At 55.9% G+C, this 23,271-nt stretch overlaps 1 protein-coding gene across 3 annotated transcripts; it reads right to left on the bottom strand.

Annotated features, from left to right (window-relative positions):
- Positions 1-4: 4 nt before the first annotated feature.
- Positions 5-23,188, bottom strand: TMEM63B (transmembrane protein 63B). Of its 3 annotated transcripts, none has more exons than XM_036927359.2 (24): positions 23,059-23,188; positions 17,005-17,187; positions 16,643-16,722; positions 16,212-16,250; positions 15,205-15,295; positions 13,748-13,785; positions 12,750-12,892; positions 12,613-12,664; positions 12,054-12,162; positions 11,385-11,455; positions 8,383-8,463; positions 7,789-7,912; positions 7,167-7,300; positions 6,887-7,024; positions 6,593-6,746; positions 5,544-5,650; positions 5,215-5,301; positions 4,946-5,011; positions 3,537-3,699; positions 2,845-2,950; positions 1,696-1,863; positions 1,327-1,442; positions 1,057-1,137; positions 5-766 (listed from the first exon to the last, which is right to left on the bottom strand). In XM_036927359.2, exons 2-24 carry the CDS (start codon positions 17,161-17,163, stop codon positions 575-577), a joined length of 2,499 nt encoding a protein of 832 aa, XP_036783254.1. In that variant the 5' UTR covers positions 17,164-17,187; positions 23,059-23,188; the 3' UTR covers positions 5-574. The 3 variants fall into 3 exon arrangements, with proteins under 3 accessions (XP_036783254.1, XP_036783256.1, XP_036783259.1); XM_036927361.2 differs by lacking the exon at positions 23,059-23,188 and adding an exon at positions 17,898-17,994; XM_036927364.2 differs by lacking the exons at positions 16,212-16,250; positions 23,059-23,188.
- Positions 23,189-23,271: the final 83 nt, after the last annotated feature.

Raw genomic sequence — 23,271 nt, forward strand, 5'->3', positions numbered from 1 at the left:
AAGGAAAAAAAAAAAAAACAGTGCAAAAACCCATTTTCCAGTGTCAGCCATGCCCACCCCCACCCTTAGGTCACCCCCCCTGGCTTGGGGCCTGACTCTTCCTCCCATTCAGCACCCCTTCCCCTCTCATGCAAGTGGCTGGAAGCTCCACTTCCCGGGAGTGCCAGATCCCAGAGGAACCTGGGGGGAAAAAAGAGCTGAGGGGTGGCTCCTGATCTGCCTGCCCCCCAGGTCTCCAGCCATGGCACCAGGTACCCCTCTTGGCTCTCATTAACCCTTTCCTGGCCATGTTACTAGCCTGGGGGGCACTGATCTGGGGGAACCCTGTCCACATCCCTCTTTGCCCCGGGTCCTGCTCGGGGCTCTCCTCACTGAGGTTGGGGGTTCCCTCCCTCCCTCCCTCCCTCCCTCCATGGTGAGGGAGAGTGAGAAAATCCCCAGGTTTAAATACCTTAATGAAAGCAGGGGATGGGGGAGGAAGGAAGCTTTAGATCTAATAAATTATTAGCATTTTAGTGTCCGTGGGGGGGTGGGGGGTGGGGCAGGGCGTGGCCTCCAGGGCCCCTCCCTCCCCTTACTGGTGAATCTCATTCTCTATGAGGCTGTCCTCGTAAGACTGGAAGTCTGTGTCCGTTAGGCCATCAGGTGGCATCAGCAGCTCCTCATCTTGGGATGAGGATGACGGGGGCTCGTCCCCAGAGCTCCCAGGACCCCCATCCCCATCCCCGTCCACCTCTGAGTCCTGCAGCACCTGAGCGATGTATTTCTGAAAGAGGAGAGAAGTGGGGTGTGAGGGTGGACAGCTGCCCTGTCCCAAGGAGGGGAGAGGGTGATGGGGGAATCTCAGGGACTGCACAGGGAGAGGCAGTGAACCTCCCTTCAGAGAGAGGTGGGCAGCCCCCAGGGAAGCCAGGTATCTCCCTGCCCCACTCCCCATTGCCCCTGGGGGCTGGAACAGGCTTCCCTTTCTGGAGGACTTAATGGGACACTCAGCTTTGGGACTGAGTCTCAATCAAAGGCATCTCTCCACGCTTGGCCATGGACCAGGGCACTCACTGCGGATTTGGGGACAGCGGCAGCAGCGGGGGGCCGTCCATTGCTTCTGGGGTCCACACTATCTGTCTCTGTGTGCTCAATCTTGAGGGGCCCGAAATGAGTCAGGGAGTGGGGGGAACGTCCTCGCCCTCAGCCACAATCATGACTCCACACCCCCTCGGCACCCCTGCGGCTCTGCCCTCAGCTCCTAGCCCTCCCCATCCCCCTGCCCACCCTGTACCCCCTGGAGCTTCTGCCCTCAGCCACAGCCCTGCTCCCCTCGCCCCATACCTTGTAGTTGTGGGCACTGAGGTATTTGAAGTGTCCGAAGCAGACGTGGCAGAGGCAGATGGCGATAGTGATGACCAGGACCACGAATGTGAACATGGACGTGGGCGCCAGGAACCCTGGTGCGGGGCGCAAAGGATGGGGCTGCTGCCTCTCCTCTGGGACTCCTACCCGGGGCCTGCCACCCCACTTCTGCCACCTTCTGATCATAGACTCACACTCCCTTGTGCTATGGCCTCAGCCCAGCCTCTCCCAGGCCCCTGGCCTGAGACCCCTGGCCAACACGGACCCTCCCGAGGCCTGCTCTGCCTTGACTCTGGATGGAGTCCCCTCTGCCCCCACCCAGCTCCCTGAAGGGGGGGTGGCCCTCACCCGTGCGCATGGTGGAGAAGAAGAGCAGCCAGAAGAGGCAGAGGATAGGCGCAGCCACCACCTGGTTCACAGCCCCTGAGTGGATCTTCTTGTCCAGCTTGGCGGGCAGGTAGGCGTAGTAGAGATTGTACCTGTCTACCAGGTGCTTCAGCAGCATGTACATGAGCCCTGGGGGAAGCCACATGGGCCCTGACCTCGGAACCAGAGCCGCTGGACCTCTGTGTGTCTGTCACAGGTTGTCCTGGGCCTTCTGAGGTTGCTGAAGGGCTGGCTCCCTCCTGCCCCAGCCCCAATACAGGATGAGCTCCAAGCCCCCAACAAGATCACAGAATTTTGCTGCATCTGCTTCAAGCCCTTCCTTCTGAAGCCCCTCACCAGGGACCTATTAGAAATCCATTCATTTGGGTCAGTGAGCTTTCTCTTAAAACCCTTATCATTTTTTTTCTACCCCTATCCCCAAACAGACAAGGTTAAGTTAGGTGGTAAGTTCTACTTTCCTGGAGACTGAGGGAATGGGAGCTTGCAAATGAGGACAAGGTTAGTTTGGAGCCTTCAATAACCAGGGAGGGTGGTAAAAAGTTTAGGATGTTATCAGGGTGAAAGTGGAGGCCACTAGTGGGGGTGATAGTTGGAGAGAAACTTGGCTAAATTTCAGAAGGAAGAAGGACTTTCCTACGTCACACAGCTGAGCAGTTGTGGGGTATCTCCACTGGTGGCAAGGACTCAACCCCATCCTGGAATCCAGAGGTCTTTCCTGAGTTTACAGGGCTATGTACAAGTGTGCCCACAGATCCTGTGTATTAGTGTGTGTGTGTGTGTGTGTGAACAAACACCTCAGTGGGTATGTGATATGTGTCCAAGTCTACCCAGTTGAGTGAAGGCACAGGTGTGGATGAGGACGGCCATGTTGGGGTGACATTGCCCAGGAGCCCAACATACCAGCTGGGTCCGGCCTGAGCTGAGATGACTTACCCCCTCCTCCCCCAAGGCCAGGCCCCAGATTGAGCCAGGGACCGGGCGGGAGGCCTGAGGGGCCAGTCTCCCAGCCGGGGCCCTGTCCACTCGGGGTGGCATGCCTTACTAGAGTGAAGTGGGAGAGGTCCTGGGTCCCCCCGAGCAGGGCCCAGGTCCCGGCGCGGCGGAGCCTACCGAAGGGCACGATGATGGGGCAGGTGATACTGTAGGTCATGACCACCGTGAAGACGCACATCATCCAGGCATAGGCTGCGCCAAACTGGAACTCGTAGGCCTGATGCTAGGGGGGAGATGGGCAGGAGGGTGGCTCAGGGAGGGGAGGGACAGATGGGAGGACACAGGGCGGGTGGGAGAGGGCAGGGGCCAGGAACTCTGGGGCCGGGAAGGGAATGATGGGGTAAAGGAACCCAATGTCCAGGGTAGGGCAGAGCAAAGCAGATAGAGAGGGCTGTGGCTGAGCCGGAGGTGGCAGGGGGAGCAGGCAGTGATGGGGCAGGGGAGGGGCCTTCGCGGGATCAGGGCTGGCAGTTGGGTGGGCTTGGGAATGGGATGCCCAGAGCCCTCATGTAGGGTCAGGGCACAGGGACCCTAGGCCTAGGGACCCAGACCTCCCCTTGACTCCCATGGGAGAACACTAGATGGTCACAACTGGCAAGGGCCTTCAGGGCTATCTGTTTATCCATCACTGTACATATGGGAAAACTGAGGCCCCACCAGATGGGAAAGGGCTAGCCCAGGACGGTGGAACTGGGCTCCCCAAGTCCCAGCACCCCTGTGCCCCCAACACATTAGCACGGCTGCAGCTGTTTCTGGTTAGGTCCACCAGGGGGCGCTGTGCGGGCCGCTGCTGCCCCAGGCGGCCATACCCGCTTCACGTTGCGCCTCTCGGCGGCCGAGCGCGCCAGGCAGAGCCGGATCATGTACATGAGCAGGCCTGGGATGCGCAGCAGGTCCATGGCGTTGCCGATAAAGGCTGAGGCAATGACGTAGTTCACGAAGAAGGCGCCGTTGTCAGGCAGGAACACGCACCTGCGGGCACCAGGTGCTCCAGCACTGCACCCTTGGGGGACCCGGTGGCTGCCTGCCCACTGCTAGCACATCACACCTTCGTCCCCAGCGTGCCTTCCTCCATGTGGATGCCCAGTGCAGTCCTCAAGCACCTGTGCCCCAGCCCCCGAGCGTGAACCCCAGAGGCAGATGCCAGAGTCAACAGACACCTCCAACACCCACAGTGTGAGCAGACATGACCTGAGTGTGGTCCCAAAGGCACATGCAGATCTTGTGCCCCATAAAGGACCACAGAGAGTGCTTGAGACCCCTAATACGGCCAGAGGGCTCAGGGTATGGCTGCCCGAGATCCCCACCAGCCACCTCTGTGGAAGCCCAGAGACCCCCCCAGGGGTGTAAGCCACAGGAATACGCAGAAGGTTCCCCTTAGACCTCAAATTAAGCCAGAGTTACTCCCAGAATATACACCTCAGACACCTCCAGAACACAAGCCCCAGAGACCCTCCCTCAGAGATCCTCAGAGTGGGGAGCCCAGGAATCCTCACTAATGCCTGTGACGCCCCAAGTGGGAGGCCCAGATCACCACAGATGGCCTGGAGCAAGGCCCTAGCTTGTGCACACATATACAGCCATGGTGTGTCCCCCAATGCAGCCTCATGGAGAGCCCCAGGAAAGCTGTCCCATAAAGAACTCCAGTCACATCTTTGAAGAGCCCAAACTCTAGAGGCATTTCCAGACCTTGTGCCCCATAAACACCCCAAAGGGTGAGCCCCAGAGTTTACCAGGGATACTCTCAGAGCTGTGAGCCTTAAGGCCTTCCATAGACACTCCAAAGTGTGGGCTCCAGAGGCCGTCAGGAATCCCTCTAGGCATCCCCTAGTCACTCCCAAAGTGGGACCAAGACCCTACTACAGACACCTCTCCAAACCTCCTGATGAAACTGCAGAATCCTGTAGTTAGTCTCAGAAATAAGCCCCAGAGGCCCTCGTAGAAACTCCGAGTGTGGGTCCCGAAGCCCCAAATACACCGTGAGGATGACCTCAGAATCCCGTCGGCCCAACAGGCCCCGGGGACATCTCCTGTGCATACACCTCAGACCTGTGGGTGCGACCTTCGGGATGCCCCTGCCCAACCTTGGTGTGAGCCCCTCCTCCCGCCTGCTGCGAGGGTGAGCAGCTCTGCTGTGCCCTCCCACACGGGAGGCGGTGTCTCTCAAGCACACCCACCCACCACCCGGGCTCTTCCCCTGGGGGCCCCAGTCACTCACTCAAACCGGATAGCTGCCTCAGCCAAGAATTTCTTGTCAAAGAGCCAGCGGAAGAAGAGGTCCAGGCTGGAGAGGATAGGAGAGTGTGGTGGGGGCTGGAATGGCCCGGAACACCCAGGGAGAGGGAGTCTCACCCATGAGCCTCTGGGGATGCCCCCAGACTAGAGGCCCCTTGCTCCGTAAGGGAGGGGGGAGCCTGGACTGCTCCCTGTCGCCACCCTGCAGCGTCCCCCAATCCCCCAGCTCCCATCCCACCCTCCAGAACCCACCTGCTCAGTCCCAGCGAGGGCAGGAGCAGCACCATGAAGATGAGGAAGGTGTAGCACTTGTGCATGGTGGTCCTGTTCTCCCCGGAGCTGGGCGAGGGACACAGGGGCAGAGGCCGGGTGAGCCAGCTCCCATGCCTGCCCCCCAGCCAGGACAGTGTCCCAGGAGGGCCCCTGGGAGTTGTGGGGCTTCCCAAGGTGAGGATGCTGGCCTCCACCCCTTTCCAGTCAGCGCTGGGACAGCCTGTGGCAGGGAGCCTGCAGGGCAAGGGCTGCCCACTGGGGACAGGCGCACACCTAGGAGGGCCATAGTGCGGTGTGTGGGGTCTCACCGTGTCCAGTGGGCTTCAAAGAAGGCAGAGTAGTAGACAATGGTGGGGAGCAGGGCCGAGAAGCACCACAGCAGCAGGGTGGGGAAGAACTGGGTGATGATGGGGTTCTGCAGTGGGGCATGGGGGGACGAGTGAGGCGGGGGCAGTCTAGTGGGCCCAGCTTGTTTTGCTTACCTGCCCCTGCCCCACTGAGCCCTGGGCCCCATGTCGGACAGTTCAGAACATCTGGGGAGGCAGGGACCAGGGTGGGGGCCATGGCTACATGTACCACACCAGGGTGAATTAGTAGTTAGCATTTGCTGAACACTGACTATATGCCAAACACCAGTCATGTACTATACATGTGTTAATCCTCACAACAATGATATTACCCCATTTTATAGAGTAGCAAACGGAGGCAAAAAGAGACTTAAAAGCTTACGCAGCTAGTCAGCAGTTGGGGTGGGGACTTGAACTAAGCAGGCAGGGTCTTATCTATTATGCTATTACCGCTCAGTGAATTTCAAACTGTCTTCCTTTGAAATTTGAGGCCCCCTGGAAGTATGCTGTGTGCATGGCAGGAGGGGTAAGGAGTGACCAGGTGGAAATGACCTCACACTATTGCCATCTGAGCAGACTCGCTTTTTCCCTATTGGGTTTCATGTAATGTTCCTTTTGATAAAGGCATCGGAATCTAAGTTTGGAATGATCTAGTCTGAACTTCCCACTCTTCTGTTGGAGAGACTGAGGGATGAGAAGAAGGGACTTACCCAAGGTCACACGGTCAGTTAGGACTGGACCCCAGCTGTCTTTCTTCCCTGGGTGTGTCTCTATGTGTGTGCAAACCCAAGGGCAGCCTCTCCTGAGGGGAAGGTGGCGGGGCTCCCAAGGGAAGTGAAGGGAAGAGTCTGCAGCCCATGGTTATGTGGGACCTTCTGGGTGGGGACAGGCTGGAAGAGCAGGACGTGAGCTAGAGGGGGCAGGAGGGCATTCCGGTCTTTCCCTAGGAGGTGCTCAGGGTATCTGCGTCTCATGACAGTGTGGAGGGCGGGGTGGGGTGTGGGCCTCACGTTGAGGTACTCCACAGGCTTGGTGACATTGAACTTGTCCATGGTGGTGATGATGATGGCGGGGGTGGTGAGGAAGAAGAGGAGGATGAAGAGGACGACGTTGATGACCAGGCAGCGCAGCCACCAGATGAAGCCTCGAATGGAGAGGTGCTCCCTGGGGAGGCAAGGGGGGTCACTCCAGGGATTGAATGCCAGTGGTTCCTGGCGATGCCCAGGACCTCCCTCTCCTGCCCCCTACCCACTGGAGCTCACCCAGACCCCACGAAGCCTGCCCTGCCACCCCCCTTTGCTCACCAGTAGATATTCTGGGGGTCCGGAGCATAGGACACAGTCCAGTTGGAGATATGCAGGGACTCGCTGCAGGAAGAGGGGCGGGGCTCCCCACGGCAGGTGCAGCCCTGACACTTACACACGTTGAAATCCTTCAGGATGCTGGGGGGATGGGCACCAGTTACTGCTGCACCAGTCACTGGGGACCCCACTGCTGATAGCTGGCCATGAGCACAGGGACCTGAGTGCCCAAACTGGTGACAGGGGGACAAGGGCTGGGGTGGGCAGGCAGGTGGGGGCTCACATGGCGGTGATGGTCTCATTGTGGAAGGTGACAAAGGCCATGCCAAGAGGCTTCTCGTTCACCTTCTCCTTCTCCCGCTTGTAGTCCTCCTTCAGCTTCTGCTCCAGCTTCGTGTAGTACTCAATGGCCTCCACCTGCCGGGGGGCAGGTGGGACAGGAGCTCTGGTCAGAGAGCCAGGCTGTTCCCTGCAGCACCTGCCCAGCAATGACCCAGCACTTACTAAGGCCAGGCACTGCTGTAAGCTATGCGGTTACTCTCGTAATGCGCACAACAATCCTATGTGGTAGTACAATTAGCCCCATCTTACAGCTGACAAAGCTGAGGCACAGAGCAGCCAACTTGCCCCAGAGCTATTAAATACAGCACAATGCTGTTCTCTTGGCTGACTTCTTCTGATTTGGGGTCCTTGCCTCCTCTGGGAGTCTGTTTACCTTTGGGTGATTATGTGTGAGGCCTGTCTGTGTGCATGTGTTCCTGGGCTGTGGGACATGCACTGTGTGGTACATCCGTCTCTGCTGTGACCTTTCTCCCCAGGACCTGTCCAACTTCTCCCCACACCCATTAGGGGGCCTGACGTCTGAGCCGAGGCCAGGCACACCCCATGGCCGGCCCACCTCATACCTGCTCACAGCCTCGCACCACGCAGCAGCAGAGGTGGCCGCAGGGCTTGGGGTTGATCATGGTGGGGACGTTCTCCTTGCTCTGGAGGTTTGTGAAGTAGAGCTTTCCCCTCTCGGCCTTCTTCCTGTGGGACCCAGGTACCCAGTCACCCACCACCCAGCTGTGGCTGGCTGGGAGGATGGGCAGGAAGCCCAGCTTGGGGATCATGTAGTCCACTCTCCATGACAGGGGCTATTGCTCTTGCAACTACTCGGGTACATGGCTCAGACATGTCTCCACCCCAAAGTCTCCCCACCTATCCCCTGAAGGCCAGAAATTCTTCCTATAGTCTGGCCTAAATCTGTCATACTGTAGTGGTAGAAGAATATATCCTCAGATGGAGTGGGAATGTTAGGTCCCTTTCCGCTTGCAATAAGCTCTAACCTCCAAGCCTTGCTCTTTCCAGAACTGAACTGACAGGCACTGTAGGAGTTGAATTAAAATCAAATGCCCTGGGAAACACCTAGAAGGGGAGCCAGGTTCCTGTGTGGCAGCCCAGATTCCCCTCACAATGGGCAGGGGGCCCTCAATGTCACCTGCCCCTTCCCCCATTACCTCTCTGCATCGAGGAACATTAGGCGAGCCACGTTGTAACAAGGGCGGGCTTCAAGAACCGTGCAGTTGGGGTAGGCCTCCCTGAAACACAATCCACCATTCATTATGTTCTGCAGGGACACCGCCCACCTGCCCTGGACTTTCATCCATGAGACCCCATCATGTTCAAGACACACATTTCCCATTCAAGCTCCCTCTGTCTTCACCACAAAAATGAGAGTTCCAGAACAATAAATTTTTGAAACTTCTCCTCAAGCTTATCTGAGTAGGGAGAGTGTGCAATGGAGGTGTGGGCTGATAACCCAGGATATGAATGCACACCCATGTGGCACTGGGGAAGCCATGGCCATCACCTGATTCTCGTCTGGGGTTCTGAATTTTAAGCTGAGAGAAACTTTCTAGTCATGGTTTCTCTCTAAACCCTGTTCCCAGAAGAACTGGTTACAGTCCAGCACTTTACCTTGACATTGGACTGAACCCAACCAACCCACAGCCATGCCTGCAGAATGGTCTCTGCCCCAAGATGGACAAGAGATTGAACCTGAACCCTGACCTGACTGACCTCTAACCTTGGCCAGATACTGACCCTTAACTTGAACCCAAACTGACCCGTAACCCTGACCTAAGGCTGACCTGAGGTTGACCCTAACCTTGAGTTGAGACTGATCAGAGATAGACCATTCCTGACTCTCAGTACCTGGTACCTGGTACCTGGTACCTGGCAGGGCTTATGAGATGCAGCTGACTGACTGAGGGAGTGGTTCCTTTTTAATCCTGAACATGCATTGCTACATGACCCTAATCCCTAATCTATACTGAGCTCCACCTTTTAAAAAACATTTTAAATGCAGGACCAGCAAGTATTAAAGATGCATGACATATGGCTCTAAAGTAGCAACATGGACCACACAAACCCTTGAGGATTTGGAAACTGCAATCTAGGACAGGATCCTTGAAAGGCACTTCCCAGGAGGCACAGACCTTTCCCCTGATGCTGCTACTCAAACCATTTTAGGATTTCTTCGGAAGGACCTTCACCCCTGTGGCAGGCTGAGCCCTCATTCTTATCTAACTAATCTCTCACTCCCTAATCCCTACCACAGAGGCTCCCTGGTTTTGTACACAGGATATACCCTAATTATTCTGGGTCAATCCTCCGATCCAGACAGACCCCAGAATTGGACACGAACCCTGACCCAAACTGACAACTGGCTCATGGACTCCATGAGGACAAGGTTACTTCTTGCTTATCACCACAAATCCAGGCCTGTGCCAAGAGCCTGCACACAGTAGGTGCTCAATAAATACGTGCCGAATGACTGGATCAATGAAATGGCTGTTCCATAATTAGGGGGCTGCTTGCCCATTGTTCTCCAAAACTCCATTTAGGACCCCAGTCTCCTCCACCTGCTTATAGGCTGACCACTAATTTTAATCACAGGCTGTTCGCTTAACAAACCCCTAGAACAGACAATTTAGACTGTGAGCTCCCCACCGATACTCATCAGGCCTGGTTGTGTGTCGTTTCTCTGGTATGAAGCACAAAGTAGGTGCTGAATGAACGAATGCTTGACTCAGTAGGCTTCACTCATTCACTGCACACAGGTCTCTGCTCAAATGTTACCCTGTCAGGGTCCCCCATCTTCACCCCATTGGAAATAGCAACCTTGCCTGTTTCCTTCACTCAGTCCCTCTCCCTGCTCTGCTTTTCTTCTTGCCACCTACCCCCCTTGACACAGCGTTTATTGCTAGTTCATTCGTTTTTTACTGGCCTCGCCCCACTGAACGAAAGCAGGTGAGGTTTCTCTTTTTGTTTACTGCTATATACTGGCTTCTACTCCAGTGCAGACACATGGCAGGTACAACATATATTTGTTATTACAGGACTTGTCAGTAAAAGCTGATGGCTGATTCCAACTGGACAGTGATATAAAGACGTCACCTAGCTCTGAGCACCCACTGTCCTTAACCTTGACCCATACTGCCCCCTAATGCTGATCACAGCTTCAACTCCAGACAGAGTCCCAAACTGTTCTCTCATACTGACCAAGGAGAGTCTGCACTTGACTGCTGTTCTGTAAGTCTTATGAGGGCAAGGCCTGCTTCTCATTGTTTTTGCCTGGGATATAGAAGGCGACCCATAAATGCATGTTGAATGAATGCGCATTCACCCACTAGTGCTGATCACAAAGCAGTCATTTTCCTGTAACACGGGGGTCCCGCATGTCCTGACCAGGCAATGACCTCCAACCTGTCCTGACCCAGACTGATGACTGACCTTAGATCCAGGCCAACTGATGGTGGATCTAGACCTCACGCAATCCTGATCCTGTATGAGACTGAGCCCTGATCCTAAACCACCACCGTCCCTCATCAGGACCACTGGCCAACTCCTAATTTTGACCACAGACTAACCTCAGGCCCACCTCTGATCAGACCCCGGACTGGCTCCTGAAGCTGACCTCCATACTGGAGGAGGAACTCTTTGAGAGCCTGATGATCTTCTATCCATTTTTATGACCCGCCATAGTGCCTTACACCTAATATCACTTAAGCAAGTTTCCTGAGGTGTACCCCTCCTCCCCAAGACAGAATCCAGTGTGGGAAGAACCTCAGGGAACAGCCAGCCCGATTCCCCTGTGGAGCCACTGAAAGCCAGGGAACTTCTCCCTGCCAGTCTGTACACCCTTGAGAAGGTCACATACAGTTCTGAGGCAGCCATACAGCTCAAAGGGCCCAGGGACTCCGGGTCAACAACTCATGACCCAGCCAAGCCAGGGAGAGGCCCCGGAGGCAGAGGACTCGCGTTTCAAGTATTTCCTGTATTTCTCCTGTGGGGGCCTGTCACCCTGCCTGAGGGCCAGGCCGCCCTAGAGTCAGGGTTCCTGCTTAGTTTAACCCCTCCCCTGCCCCCACTGGCCCCAGATCTCAGTGTGAGAGGCATGTGAGGACCTTCTTGGGGTCTGCAGGACCTCGAGCTGGGGGCAGCACTGCCTACTCACTCAAAATGCTTCTTGATCTTTTCTGACTCTGCATATTTGGAGATTCCATTGATGAAGAGAGTCCGCTTCACCTGGGGTGAGAGGGGAGTGGGTTTGCCTTCCTGAGGCTCTCTGCAGAGGAGCCAGAGAAGGCAGGGAGGGGTGGGAATGGGGTGAGCAAAGAGGAACAGATGGGGGAGAAAGCCTCAGGGATGGGCCAGGTCCCAGGAAAAGTCAGGGAGCGGTTCTAATAGAAATCAGACAGTGAACTTAATGCAGGAGCCATTTGGACCTCTGTTCCCGGAGGGGTTATAGAGGGGAGAGGAGGGGGCACTACCTCAGATCTGTAGGCCACGAGGACCTGCATGGAGTGGGCACTCGGGACCGGCCTGGTGGGTGAGTGGAGAAGGAGAGGAGATGCCACTGGTGTCAGGCACAGCCCCACCCTGAGTGCTGGGTGCCTTCCTGCACTGCCTCCCCTCCCCTCCCCTCCATCTCGGGAAGGCACTGCTGTCACCTCACTTACAGATGAGGAAACTTAGGCTTGGGAGGTAAGCTCACTTACAGGATCTGGCCTCCTGAGCTGCCCAGTCAGGATTCAAACCCAGCTGGCCTATCTTGGAGCTGACACTCCTTAGGGCTGAAGCAGGGGAGCCCTGGAGGGAAGGGAAGAGGCCGTGCTCCACTCACCAGGTCATCCTCCTTATAGCGCATCTTGGAGGTGTGTCTACGCATGCTATAGACGGTCAGCAGCAGGTACAGGAAGGCGAAGGAGGTGTGCAGCCATAGCAGGTTGTTCCTGGGAGGAGCAGAGGGGTACATGGAGACATGGGGCTAGGAACACACTCAGACACCCAACCTCCCAGCGTTGTTACCCCTGGTACACAGCCCCTCGAGTGCCACCAGCCTCTGGCAGTGACTCCCTCATATGGCGGGTCCCACACTCCACATCCTCCAGACCCCAAGATCGTTCCATTCCAACTGAAATGTTCCCCAAAAGTCATCCCTTCACGCCCTACCCACTGGCCACACTGCCCTCTAACTGCCCACCAGCTTTCCCTGGCCTAAGGGCACACACCTCTACCTGGGCATTCCTTGGGACTGTCTGCTGGGCTCTACCTCTTCCGGCTCCAGCCCCCGCCCTCAGGCCCCAGAGCCACCTGCGCAGCCTCAGCCTCTTCTCCCCCAACACCTGCCTTTGCTTTCCTTCCCTCCCCAAGCTGGCCTCACAGCCAGCTTCCAGCCTTACCCTGATTTCAAGTTGGCAATGGTGGTCCTCCCAAAGCTGTAGGCATTGTTCTCTGGGGGAGGGAAGAGGCAGAGGGCGGCGGTGGGGTCAGGGCACGTCCCCTCCTCTCTCCACCCCCAACCCAGGTCCTCACTGACCCAGCAGGTCCCCTGAGAAGTTGACAGGCAGCACGATGCCCACGGAGAGAACGCCCACAACAACCAGCAGCCCGATAATGTGCCTCTGGAAGGACAGGTAGTGCACGGCGTCGCCCCCACATTTGTCCCGGATCTCATCATCCCTGCAGCCACGAGGACAGAGGAACCGGGTGAGCACCAGGGCACCACAGGGCCACAGTGTGCCGTCCTTGCCCACCCCCACCCCATGGGCGCCCAGCCCCTGCCAATCTGGCAGCAGTGTGGGGTTGGACGGGGGTCTCCGAGTCCCCAGTTTCCTGGTGGGAGGAAAGAGGACAAGGAACGGGAGAGGGAAGGAAGGATGCAGGGAGAAGAGGGTAAGCAGCCAGCCAGGGACAAGGAGGGGATTATGAGGGGGACAGGAAGGAAGGAAGAGGGAGGCAGTATGAGAATGTCTAATGGGGAGAAAGGGCAAGGAGTGGAAGGTGACAGAAGAGGCGGGAGGGAGGACACAGGTTCAGGGGCAGCAGCACCTCCTGGGCGCTGGGGAAGCGCACGCATGGCAGGCTTGGGGAGGGGCCGCCTGGCGCCGGTGCAGGCGGTGCCGACCTGCCCAGACCTCCTGCCTCTCAGTGCTCACTGCCTGCCTGCTGCACACCGTCGAGCTCCTGACTTGCCTGCTGGACACTGGCTGCCCCCAGCCTGCCCTCTGCCCCTACCCGCTGGCTGCATGGAGGCTCCCAGGTGGGGCTGCAGCCCCTGCTCTCATAGCAGGGCAGGGAGAGCTGAGGGCACAGCAGGCCCCCAGGCAGGGGGGTGCACGGGAGACTGTGGGGTACAGTGAGGCCAGCTGAGGGGACAGCAGAGGTCGGGACCCCAGGTCCAGGCCTCCTGGAGTGGGTGCTGGGCTGGCTAGGAACACTAAGGCCCTCACAGCTGCTGGCCTCTGGATTTTGTAGGGAGATGACAGGTTCTGGACTTTCTGTTTCTTTCTTTAGAGCTGAAGACTGTTCACTTACTTTATCCTGAAGATGGCTGTCAGCCAGGAACAGAAACCCTGCAGGGACAGAGGGCTGTCAGCTGGAGGTCCCATCCCGCCACCCCTCCCTCCCCCTACATCCCACCCGGGTCCCAGAAAGCAGGCTGTGGCTCGTGGTGGCATGGCTTCCACAACCAACCCTCCCCAACAAGAAAGGAGCTGATCCCCAGAGAGGGGAGGAGGGAAGACCCCGGCTCTCAGGGAAGAAAAGGACTGAGGCCTAACTGTTCTTTACAGACTCTCATGCCCAGAGCCACAGATCCCTGCAAATACCCAACAGGGCTGTTGAACCACAGGAGGTCCTGCTGTTGTGTGGGCCAGGGTGGGGATGGGTGGGATTTGGGGTTCTAGGGAGGGTAGTGGGGACCTGCAGACCCGTATGTAGCGAATGAGTCTGCAACATGTTTGCCAAAAGCAGAGAGGTGTGCCAAGTGCCCAAGCTCCTGCCATCTATCTTCCAGTACATCCGAGGGACCAAGCTCCTGGGTCACTGTGAGCTGCCGCCTCCCACCCTCCACCCCAAAGCCTGCCTTCCAGCAGAAACCCCATTCAGAGCAAGATGGGGATATGAGAGGGAGGGTTAGGCAGAGAGAACCCTCCTTCACCTTCCTACCAGAAGGTCCAGGCTTAACACAGGATGGGCGAGATAGGTGTCCTCTAGGCACGATGTAGGACTGGGCTACCTGCTGCCAACATTACCTGGGTCTGGGGACCATGTGGATACTCTGGTTGGCGGGGGTGATACCTTTGCTTTGCTACTTACCAGCACGAGCCCAATGCAGGAAGCTGATAGGCTTCTGCTATAGGAGCCTAAGCTGGACTGACCAGGGCCCTCAAAGGCCTGAAGATTAGGGTTCTGACCAGGCCCCTCACCCTGGCAGAGTGACAGCAGGCTGGGCAGGTAATACCAGGGTGTTGGGTCTGACACGGAAGGGGGTCTAGGGACTGCTGTGCATCACCAAGTACATGCTTTGTTACAGGGGCTGCTGTCACTCAGCTCTAGTCCCTAAGCAGGTCAACTGGTCCTACCCAGCCAGGAGCCACCAGCACTCTCTGAGCAACACAATGGATTCTGTATGCTCTGCCAGGCAGGCCTGGAAGGCTCATTTTTACTTCTAAGACCATGTCTAAGGAAAAAGGAGTCCTTAGGATTAATCAGGAGTGGGGGCACAGAACTCCATGGTAGAACAAAGTTTGGAAATCATGGCTGTTAGGCTTGTGCTAGTTTGGAGGCTGAGACCCCACTCAGGATTCTGGGAGGAAAAAGCCAGGATTCTGGGTCTGGGAGGTTATCCTGTGGCTCTAACACAAGCACTGCTCTTGCAGAAAAGGCCACACTCCCTAGGTCGCTGACTCCATAGCCCTGGAAGCTGGAGGCTGCTAAGCCCCCTGCCCTGGAGGAGAGGGTGGCTGAGAAGTCAGGGGGAGGGCACTTACATTGTCTCTTTGGTCAAAGTCAACGGAGCTGGAGACAGATGTGAGACGTTCGTACCGGTCATGACTGTCCCCGTGCATAGCTGAGGCCACACTGGGGTGGGAGATGAAAGATCAGAGACCCTGTGAGTCTGAGCTCCTGGGAAGCAGGGTGGAATGGGTGGGCTCCCACTCCAGAGCTCCAGGGGCTAGACAAGGCAGAACTGCACAGAGGCTGAAGCGCGAGGAATAGCTGCTCTCTCCCTGCCTCCCTTAAATCTGCCTCTTCCCTAAGGGGACCTGGGAGGTACTGATGCAGGGCAGCCAGCCAAGGGAGGAGGGTGTCTTCTCCGTGGAGACTGAAGAAAGAATGTGAGCGCGGCCTGCAGTTCCAGAGCTGGCCAGAGGGGGATGGGGGAAAACAGAGCCAATGTTAAGTGCATAGGCCAAGAGTCTCCAGAAGGGAGGGCGGTAAGGGAGCTGGGGGATGTCTCCCGGGTGGGCCTCACCCTCCCTATTCCCTGACCCCAGCAGCTGCCGCAACTCCAATGCCAGTCCTCTAGACAGAGACAGTGATGTGACACAAAAAGCCAGACTTGGGGCGCTTTGGGCAGTCCCCCTCCCAGGCCTCTACAGTGGGTGAGCAGGGAACCCTGGAATATGAAGAACTAGCTGTTAAAGGACAGGAAGCCACTGGTGACGCCCAATCTTGTCTCTGCAACCAACACGGTGAGTGTACTGTGGGTTTCTGGAAGGGTGGCTCCTCCACCGCAGCCAACAAGGACCACAAAGCTTAGGCACATGCTGAGGGACTTCTCCCAGGTGAAAAGCCAGAGGGAGAGATGGGGGGTGAGGCAGAGACAAGTTAGGGAGCCCCCTGTTCTGCAAAGCACACCGCCTGAGTTAATCCGACACATGAGCCTGCAGAAGAGAAAACTGCAAAAAGAAACTTGGCAGGAAAGAAGAGAAGCATGAGAGAAGAGAAGGAAAAGCTGGTTTAGTGGGGATAAGGGGGCTGGCGCCCCACATACTATTCCTGTTCCACTCGGTCCCTCTCCTGCCGCCGAAGCCTGGGGACAGAGAACAGACAGGGTTAGCAGGGGTCAGGAGAGGGTCCCTGGGGACCGGCAAGGGGCAAAGGCCCAACTTCAGGCCTTCATGTCCCCCCTACCCACTCTGAGACTGGTCCCTTTTCATCCCCCCAACAAAGGGGGATGAAAGAGGGCTGGCTCTTTCCTGTCCCTGAGGAGTTTGGAAGAAGGTGTGTGTGTGCGTGTAGGGTTGGGGTACAGTCCCATAGCCTTACCTGTCTGCATCTGCTCTTTCCTGTCCCTGAGGAGTGTGGAAGGTGTGTGTGTGTGTGTGTGTGTGTGTGTGTGTGTGTGTAGGGCTGGGGGACAGTCCCATAGCCTTACCTGTGTGTGTGTGTGTGTGGGGCTGGGGGACAGTCCCATAGCCTTACCTGTCTGCATCTGTCACCAAGGCCAGCCGCCCATAGTCCCAGGCCACCTTCCGGAGGATGGAGAACAAGAACAGCAGTGCCTGAAGGAAGAAGGAATGGTTGGCAGGTAGAGAGACAATCCACCAACTGGACCAACCAAGAGGACAGGAGTAGAGGGCCTGAACCTTGTCTTAGAAGGGGATGACCCTGGGTTGGGTAACTGGTCAGAGGCTAGGCTAGGCTAGGTTACGGGAATCCTCCTGCAGTTAAGCCTGGGCAGTCGGGGTTGGGGAGTGGTTCAAGCTGTAGGTGTTGGCCAGCTATTGAGTTGGGGAGGGCGGGGCAGGGCGTGAAGGGAGGGGGTGGCATTCACGGGCACTCACAAGGAAGCACATGAAGTCAAGAGCCAGCACGGTGGGGACGCCCCCAAAGGGCAGGCCCTGCAGGACGGTGCTGCGGATGCGGGCACTGTAGCAGTAGTCCTTAGGGTTGCTGCTGTTGAGGGCCGTGGTGCCCAGTGTGGCCAGCAGGAAGGGCAGCATGGCTGCTACTGCCGCATGGTCCTCCTGGGCAGAGGGCAGAACGGCCAGCTGGGCTTGGCCCCCACTCCCCCCAGAGCTCCCCAGGGTGGGCCTGGGGAGGGGGCAGCACGGGCAGATCCTTGGGCTGCCTGGATAGGTGGAAGCTCTGTCCTCCAGAGATAAAGGTCTGGAGAGGGGAGGGTTGAGTCACATGGATTTACCTTCATTGGCTCTCGGGCTGCAACCCCACCCTGGGTCTGGGGAACGTAGCCCAGATCTGGACTGGGGAGACTGGTTTTTCTAAGCTGAAGTTGTCTGTGAGTCTCTAACGTCTACCTCCCGCCACCTCCATACACACACACAGAAACACTCTTCAAACACATTCTCTCTCTCTGTCTGTCTCTGTCTCTTGTCTCCTTTTCTCTCTCAGGCAGGGGGTAGAGCTGAGCCTGCGGGAAGATGGGGAGAGGTTTTAGGCCTGAGAATCAAAGGCTAAGAGGAGGGGTCTCTAGGCCAGGGGAGGATGTGTCAAAAGCCAGAAATCTCATCCTGATCTTCTTTCTACCCTTATTAGAAAAATGGCATGGTTTCATTTGCTTAGAGTTTTCAACTCTGTTAATCAACTTTGCAATATAATTGGCTTCAAAGTAAGATGTTTAGCTTTGGAGCTGCCCCTCTGTCCTTAGAGTAGTGGTCTGAGGATAGGATCAGAGTGGGAAGTCACTTAAAAAGAAAGACTTCTCTGTTTGTGTTACCTTCCCGGCCCCAGTCACTCCTGCTTCCCCTCATTTTTCTCCTGCACGGCAACAGATACACTTTTCTTCCCTCCAGCTTCCTTGCCTCTCTCCTGCTCTCTGTACAAGAGACCACCGGAGTGGTGTGAGCACTACAACTCCCAGAGTGCCCTGCTCCTGCCCCTGGAGCAGCCTGGGAAGGCCGTGCCCTCCAGCAAGCCTTTCCATTGGCAAAGGAAGAGTGGGCGGGACCTCTTAGCCTGCCCAAGCCCACAGCAGCCAGGGTACTGCCCTCCAGCCCGGTTCCCTGCCTCTGCAGGGCTGTCCAGCCCTCCCTGGTGTGGGTGGACGGGGCAGCCATCCTGAGTGCTAGGGTACTGGAGTGCCTGAACGGAGTCTCGCAGGGCTCTGGGGAGGCACCCAGGGCAGAGAAGTGTGGCCACGGCATCACTGCTCCACCCCCGTCCTACTGGAGGGCCCCTGGGGGCCCCTTCTGCTGACAACACTGAAGCTCTGCCTGGGGTAGGGGGGATCCCCAGGGAAGAAAGGAAACCAGACAAAGAGAGAGAACAACAAGCCTAGAATCAGTGACTGTAACTCTGAGAATAAGCGTCTCCCAGCCCTCTGGGGTGACTCAGAGGGTTTCTCTTGCCCACCAACCCCAGATTTCCCCCCACCTCTTCCTAACGTTTCAACTGCAGGGCAAGAGGCAACATATCTCAGATGGAGGGGGAAGCTGGGATTGTTTACGTATTTCACTTGGTCCCAGGGAGTCTCTGAAAAGCCTGTTAAGAACGCTGACGGAATAACTGCCCTGTGTGCCATGCCTCCCTCCTCCTATCCAGCCCAAGTTGCCGTAAACCCTATTAAGTTAGTTACTGTACCAGGCGCCACTTATTGAGTGCCCACTGTCTTCAAGAATAACACATATGTGACTTCATTTAATCCTCAACAACCTTGAATTGGATGTCACTTCCACTTTAAGATGACGGCACAGGAACTAGAGAGTAAGTGACTTTCCCAAAGTCACACTGCTAATAAAATGATAAACCTGGGGTTCAAACCTAGGTCAACTTCTCCCTAGAACTAGAACACTTCAGGGGGTACCATGATGCTTTTCTGATGTGCCTAGAACAGGACTCTGCAGACTATGGAAGCTTCATAAATGCTCATGAAATGTTATCTGGCTAGAGAATACCAGAGTACTGTGAGAAGGTATGTGTTTAGGTATATAAGCACGTGCTCACATGTGTACCTGTATGTGCCTGCAAGAAGTTGATGACCACATGGCAGTCCATGGGATGAGGGGAGCTGGTTGCTAAGTGGGGTGTGTATGTGGGTGTGCCTGGGAGTCTGGTTATGTAAACATAAGGTGTACGAACCTTGGGGCACCAGGGGAGGTTAAAGGTTAAAGGTAGGCATAGATCTCTTGGGTCTGTGGTAGTTGGGGGTTCTCTGCATTAGTCTCCCTTAACTTCCAACTCCAGTGCACTCTGGAATCAAGATGGCTCATTGCCATTCCTTGCCTATTTCTATCCCCAGTTCCAAGGTTCTACCAGGCCAGGATGTAATGTGTACAAACCCCTAGAGCACCAAGTCCCCTCATCTTCTCAATAAGAGGAACTGGTAGGGTGGTGAGGGTCCAAGAAGATGCTTAGTAACTGAAATCACTATGTCCACCTGCTGCTTCCCTCTTTAGTCACAAAGCACTCTCCCTTCCATAACTGCACTTATCTTCCCACCTACACCATGAGGAAGGCAGGGCACACTGGTGGATCAGATCACTGTCCAAATTTTACAGGGGAGGAAGCAGGGACCCAGGGAGGAAAAGTCACTCCCACGAAGTCACAGGGCAGGTAAAGGGTGGAGCCAGAGCTGAGGGCCCACAGGGCTATTCCAAGCCCTTCACTGTGGGGGTAGGGTTGCTGGGCTCTTTCACCAAGGGCAGCTGCTCTCAAAGCCTTTACTGGAGCAGCTGAGAGGAGGGAGGAGAATGAGAATATTTTGGAGGGGAAGGTAAAGTGGTGGTGGAGGGCGGTTCATCCACTATGCAGGGTTGCCGGACCCAGATGTATTGGAATTTCTCTGGTCTGACACTGAGGTTTTAGCTGGAAGTGTGTAGAGAGATTGATGGATGATTTTATTTCTAGCTAATAAAGTTGTTATTTTATCATTAAGTTTGTGTGTTTGTGTGTGTGTGTGTGGTGGGGGTGGGGGAGTTATAAGTTTTCTTACAGAGTTATTCTAAAAGATTTAATTTTGGGCCTGGGATCACAGACAGGCAGTGTGGTCTCATAGGAAGTGAAGATGGGCGCCAGCTGCATTACTATGTAGTCTGGGCCTCAGTCTTCCAAACTGTAACAAAGAGTTGTTAATATCCTGGCTCTGCACCTAACAACTTCGGAGGGATGGACACAAATGTATCCACAGGTGAGGATAAAAGGTACAGTTGATTCTTGAATAACAAGAGTTTGAACTGCACTGGTCCACTTATACGTGGAGCTTAATTATATGCAGAGTTTTTTCGATAAATATATTAGAAAATTTTGGGGAGAACTGCGACAATTTGAAAAAACATTTTCTTTTCTCCAGCTTACTCTATTATAAGAATACAATATATAAAACAGATACCTACAAAATGTATAAACTATGTTATTGGTAAGGCTTCTGGTCAACAGTAGGCTATTAAGTTTTGGGGAAATCAAAACTTATATGCCAATTTTTGACTGAGTGGAGGGGGAGGGCACCCCTAACCCTTGTGATGTTCAAGAGTTAACTGTAGTAGGGAAAGAATGCATTTATCAAACACTTACTTAACTCTCATTTTGTGCCAGGCACTGTTCTAAGTGCTCTACAAATGTCAACTCATTTACTCTCCATCACAACCCTGGGAGGACACTGAAGTACAGAGAGGGTACATAACTTGCCCAGTGTCACACAGCTGTGTGACCAGTCTGTGATAGATCTGGATATGGACCCAGGCAGCCTGGCTCAAGGCTATACTTTAACCCACTGCACTTTGCTGCCTGGCCAACAGAGTTGTCACTTCCACGAGGGAGTGCGGAGCTGGAGGTTGGGTTGGGGGCTGGCAGCCACAGCTCTGGAGAAATGCCACACCCTTTTTCTACCTGTTTGTCTTCCTCTTGCTTGTAGCTCCCAGACCCTCCACTCAGGCCTTGAGTTTGTGATTTCAGTTTCTGAGGGAGGTGTAGGGACAGGCAGCAGAGCTTGGTAGTTAAGAACAGAGGTTCTAGGCTACTGACCTAGGCAAATTACTTCACCATTCTGATCCTCAGTTCTTTCATCAGCAAATGGGGATAATAACTCAGTTGTGTGGTTGTTCCTGAGGATTAAACAAGATGACTTATGCAAAGCTCTTAATACAGTTCAAGGCACACAATGGATTCTAAAAAATTAGCTATTGTCAATAAAGTGTGGCATCAAAGGAGTTGGTTTAGTGAAGGAAACTGGCAGACATCAAAATAAAAGAAAACACAGAATTTAATGATAGAGGCCCTGGGTCAGGATAGGCTTTTTAAGACCTAAGGGCTTATACTGTGTTTAGTACTCTGCCATGGAGTTGCAGGGAATGTCTCCAAACTCTTCAAACATACTGGATCCCCCTGTAGCAGCCTGGGAGGTAGGGGGCAAGGGAGGTTGATGCTATGCCAGGAAGGGTCAGAAGTTCAGAGAAGAGAACCCATTATTGATCAACAACTAGGCAAGGTGCCAGGCTCTTTACCTGTGTTATCTGGTTTGATCTCTATGATAAATCTTTTAAGGAGGTGGTAGTAAACACACTTTTTAATTCACTCTAAGGTTCAGACAAGTTATTGTCAAGGTCACACGGCTATAGGATGGCAGAGCTGGAATTTGAACTGAGGTCTCCAAGACTGTTATTAACTGGAGGGAACTTGTAGGATGTCCAGAAGGGGGTTCTTAGCTACCCATCACCTGCCTTCTGCCTTCCACATCCCCATGCACCCACCCGTAGGCCAAGATCACTTTGGATGAGCCAACAGCAGGCCCCAGCATGTGCCACCCGGGGCATGCCGGGGCCTGGACCCTCTGGTGCCCTGGAGGACAGTCATGCTGCCAGCACACTCCTGCTAGAAACCTGGTAGACACTGACTTTCCCACTCCCCTCCTCACATATGACCGAAGGCAGGATGGGCAGAGTGGTGGGGGTGCCCATCCTCAGGATGTTGCAGACCAAGGGAGAGGCGAGAGAGTGGGTAAAGAAGTCGGGGCTCTCCTGGCTCCCTAGGAAGTGGAGTGCTGAGTCTCCAGACCTCCGCCCAGGGGACCGAGGCAGATGGCAGCACAGAGACCCAAGGGCAGGAGGCCCCTCTGACCTCTCCTCTCCACTTCCCAAGAGTCCTTTTCTGGGGAACAAGGCGCCAAAGCTATGGGACTGTCCTCCCCAGGCGGTCAAGGCCCCGGGACAAAGCTCGCCCCCTCCCCCCAACAAGGCCTTTGCCCCACTCGGGGTTCCGAGTCTGAATCCTTTCCCCACCGCTCCCTCCAACGCAGGCCCGGGCGGTTCATGAATGAACTGCACTGTGTGGGGTACAAGGAGAGGACACGTTCTGGGGCCAGCCGCCTCCCTAGCCCGCTGGCCAGTCCCCAGACGGCCCGGAGGCAGCGGCCAGCCTCAAGCCAACACCGGAGAACCCTTCCCTTGCCCAACCCCAGCCCCGGGCCAGCTGCGGGGGGTACTCGGCCCGGGAGAACAGGAGAAAAGATAAAAGAGACCGAGGTTATTTGACTTGGCGACCCTGGAATCCAAAATTCAGGGGCGGGGGAGGCAGGTTCCCCATAGCTGCAGCGGGCAGATGGGCGCAGCTGGAACCCTGGAGGGAAGTGGAGGGGACACACACCTGGACTGGCCAGGTGGGAGAAGAGTGGTGCTAGGGGGCCGCGGAAGGAGGGTCCCAACCTTCGGGACAGAGGGCGGTGCACATCTGGACTCCCGGCAGGGGCCTGAGGACTAATATTTGGCTCAGGACGGTGCGGCGCTGGGGGTAGCGCGCGGCAACACTGGGTCCCGTGGCCCCGGGCACCTCTGGGTCCCGCAGGAGGTTGAAGGGAGGGGACGCGCAGCTGAGTCCGGGGTTTTTCTTTGGGTGGTGGTAGGATCCTCAAAGGAAAGAGAGGGCCTAGGGAAGGGTCGCGTACTCACCCCCAGGCGCAGACTCGGCTCCAGCGCGGAGCCCCGGGTTGGGGCGGGGCGGGGATGGGGGAAGGGAGGGGAGTCTCTGGGCGGCTAGAGCTCCGGGTCCCTGCGGCGGCCGCGGCAGTGTCGGGGGGAGGAGGAGTGTGAGGAGGGAGGGAGAGGAGGAGGAGGAGGGGCGGGGCCGTGCAGGTCCCACCCACCACGCCAGCTCACGCAAGG

Source organism: Manis pentadactyla, chromosome 16 (assembly GCF_030020395.1).
Source record: "Manis pentadactyla isolate mManPen7 chromosome 16, mManPen7.hap1, whole genome shotgun sequence".
Lineage (NCBI taxonomy): Eukaryota > Metazoa > Chordata > Mammalia > Pholidota > Manidae > Manis > Manis pentadactyla.

Bases quoted from the DNA above. Each gene is read 5' to 3' on its own strand.
- TMEM63B (XM_036927359.2), bottom strand. From the start codon at position 17,163: ATGCTGCCCTTCCTGCTGGCCACACTGGGCACCACGGCCCTCAACAGC. The intron at 5,651-6,592 runs GTGAGGCCCACA...GCCCCACTGCAG, and splicing joins AGCCTGTGGAGTACCTCAAC to AACCCCATCATCACCCAGTT. The intron at 5,302-5,543 runs GTGAGACCCCAC...TCCCTCGCCCAG, and splicing joins TTTGAAGCCCACTGGACACG to CTCCGGGGAGAACAGGACCA.